Here is a 2500-nt window from a genome sequence, read left to right on the forward strand (position 1 = left end):
TACTGCGCCCGACCGCCAGTTCTTTAACACTTTCGTCTCGTGGATAATACTCTTTGAGCATGATACACTCGCCTGTTTGCTGCAGTCGGGAGTGTTTACCAGGTAGTCTGTCTCACTCTACTTTTTACTTATACATACTGCAGCACATTAGTTTTGGCGGGGTTTCACTAACAATCTCCTCTTTTAGTGCATCTAATGGCCCTCTAACCGAGTGACTAAAAACGACCTCTGCGGGACTAAAACCTGCAGATTCTTGCACTACCCAGCGCACAGCGAACATTACAGGGGGCACTCCTTCATCCCGATCTTTTCCAGTAGCCAAACAATACTTGCGCAACACATTTTACTGTCTAACGCCATCTTTCAAGCGGGCCGTGTGATTCCGGATGGTATGCACTAGAAACGCGGTGGCTGATTTACAGCAACTGCAACACTTGCAAAAATATCCCCAACAAGAAATGTGTCCCTTGATCCGTCTGCAAAATCCGTGGAAGACCAAAAGTAGAGAAAAACTTGATCAGGGCCTTCACTACAGATGGAGATGTGATCTTTTGCAACTGGATGGCTTCAGGATGGCGCGTTGCCATACACATGACAGTCAGCAAGTATTGGTTGCCAAATCTGGTTCGTGGAAGGGGACCAACACAATCTACTAGAATGTGCTAATTGCATGCTTGTGTACACTAATTAGGTGATTATAAAAACATTCAGTTATAAATAAAAGTTATACTTTTACTTTTTTAATTTTGTGAGCACCTGTGATTGAAAATGCTTAGTATAAAGCCCTGCTACCCTTTAGAATGAACCATTTTTGTGTTTAAAACTGATTTCATGACCAAATATCTATGACTCACCGTCCCCAAACAGCTTGGTAACTTTGGCCACATATGGGTTGTCTTCATCTTCACCCTCGATGAGAATGTAGTGACCAGTGTTAATGATGTGAGGTCTAGGTAGACCATCAACAGTAATGACCAAAGACCTGATGCAGAAAGACAGTGACCTTGAGATGCGAGTTTAGTGTCCGTATGTCGATTAACTCACATCTCAAATTAACGTTTACCACAGATATGAACGAAACAAATTAATTAGTTGTACTCTGAAAAAAATACTAGAAAACAGAATATTGGAATGGAAATAATTCTTCTAATTCTCCATCTATTAACACAGTAACAAATAACTAGTGGTTATGATGTTAAAAAGCACGAAAATTACATTTTGCGGTGGGCCGCGAGAGAGGGATAGAGACTTCTCACACGGCAACACGCTAGTAATTTTTCATGTTTTACAGCCCTTCTTCTTTCTTTTTTTAAATGACATTTTAATATTTCCTAATACATTCCTTTTTACTTTACTTTGTACGTTATACTTTTTACTTTAATGTTTTTACAACTTTCCTTGATCTGTTAGCCTGGCATCTTTCGGCCACTTTTTTGTTTGGGGGGGGGGGGGGCAGCCATGCCTACGCTGTCACACACATGGAACTATCTGTTACAATACGCAGCAGAAGGAGCAACACCTCGGTACCGCCGGAGGTCTGGAACTGGACAAAAGTGCTGGGAGAAGAGGCAACGCTTCAGACCAACCATTCCATTGTGGGATGGGATGGAAGAGCTGTCGGCCCCTACCAGCAACGGAGTGGAGGTGTTCTGCCCTGCTGCTATTTTTGTCAGCTTCAGACTACTGAGTAACTGTGCGAATAAGCTTGCAAGAGCGACTCTGCATATTCTCCACCTCGGTCACAGTCTGCAGAAGTTCCCCATCTCGTGGAAGACTTCCTGTGTGTGGTTCCAGTTTTTGTCCAACTTTACAAGGTCTTTTTGAGTCCGATTCAGTTACCGCAACCAAAATGGCGCTGTTTAAGCGGCAGCCGGCGGCCACGATAGCTCTGTCCACTCTTGTTCGTTTTGTGTTTTGCTGCTTTTATGTTTTAATGATTTGATGATTCCATTTACTTTGATTTGCTTTGTACTTTGTGTTTTTGCTTTGCTGTTCTGTGGGGTTCCAGTTTTTGTCCAACTTTACAACGTCTGTTTGAGTCCGATTCAGTTACCGCAACTAAAATGGCGCTGTTTAAGCGGCAGCCGGCGGCCACGGTAGCTCTGTCCACTCTTGTTCGTTTTGTGTTTTTGCTGCTTTTATGTTTTAATGATTTGATGATTCCATTTACTTTGATTTGCTATGTACTCTGTGCTTTTGCTTTGCAGTTCTGTCGAATCACCCTCTTGCTACTGCCACAATGTAATTTCCCGAATACGGGATGAATAAAGGTATCCAATCCAATCCAAATTTAAATGAACTTAGATTACGATACACACATTTCATCTAACCTCATACTTTACTTAATACTAATTTAGTTTTAATTTTTTATACCATTCTCCCGCGTTGGCTCTATTTGCCCTGCCTCCACCCTGACTTAAAGCTATTTATTTTTAAAGGAACCTATTGGTTTTTTTTTGCTTTTGTCTTTCCTTCGAGCGCGAGAGCGAGACGAGAGCGA

General features: G+C 42.1%; 1 protein-coding gene across 1 annotated transcript in view; it reads right to left on the reverse strand.

Annotated features, from left to right (window-relative positions):
- The window catches only part of orc1 (origin recognition complex, subunit 1), a 68126-nt gene that overhangs the window by 65086 nt on the left and 540 nt on the right, over positions 1-2500 (reverse strand). Inside the window, exon 2 of the mRNA XM_077717927.1 lies at positions 855-982. Within this exon, the coding sequence (XP_077574053.1) occupies positions 855-982 (128 nt within the window). The remainder of the gene's footprint in view (positions 1-854; positions 983-2500) is intronic.

The sequence above is a fragment of the Stigmatopora nigra genome, chromosome 5, assembly GCF_051989575.1.
Source record: "Stigmatopora nigra isolate UIUO_SnigA chromosome 5, RoL_Snig_1.1, whole genome shotgun sequence".
NCBI lineage: Eukaryota > Metazoa > Chordata > Actinopteri > Syngnathiformes > Syngnathidae > Stigmatopora > Stigmatopora nigra.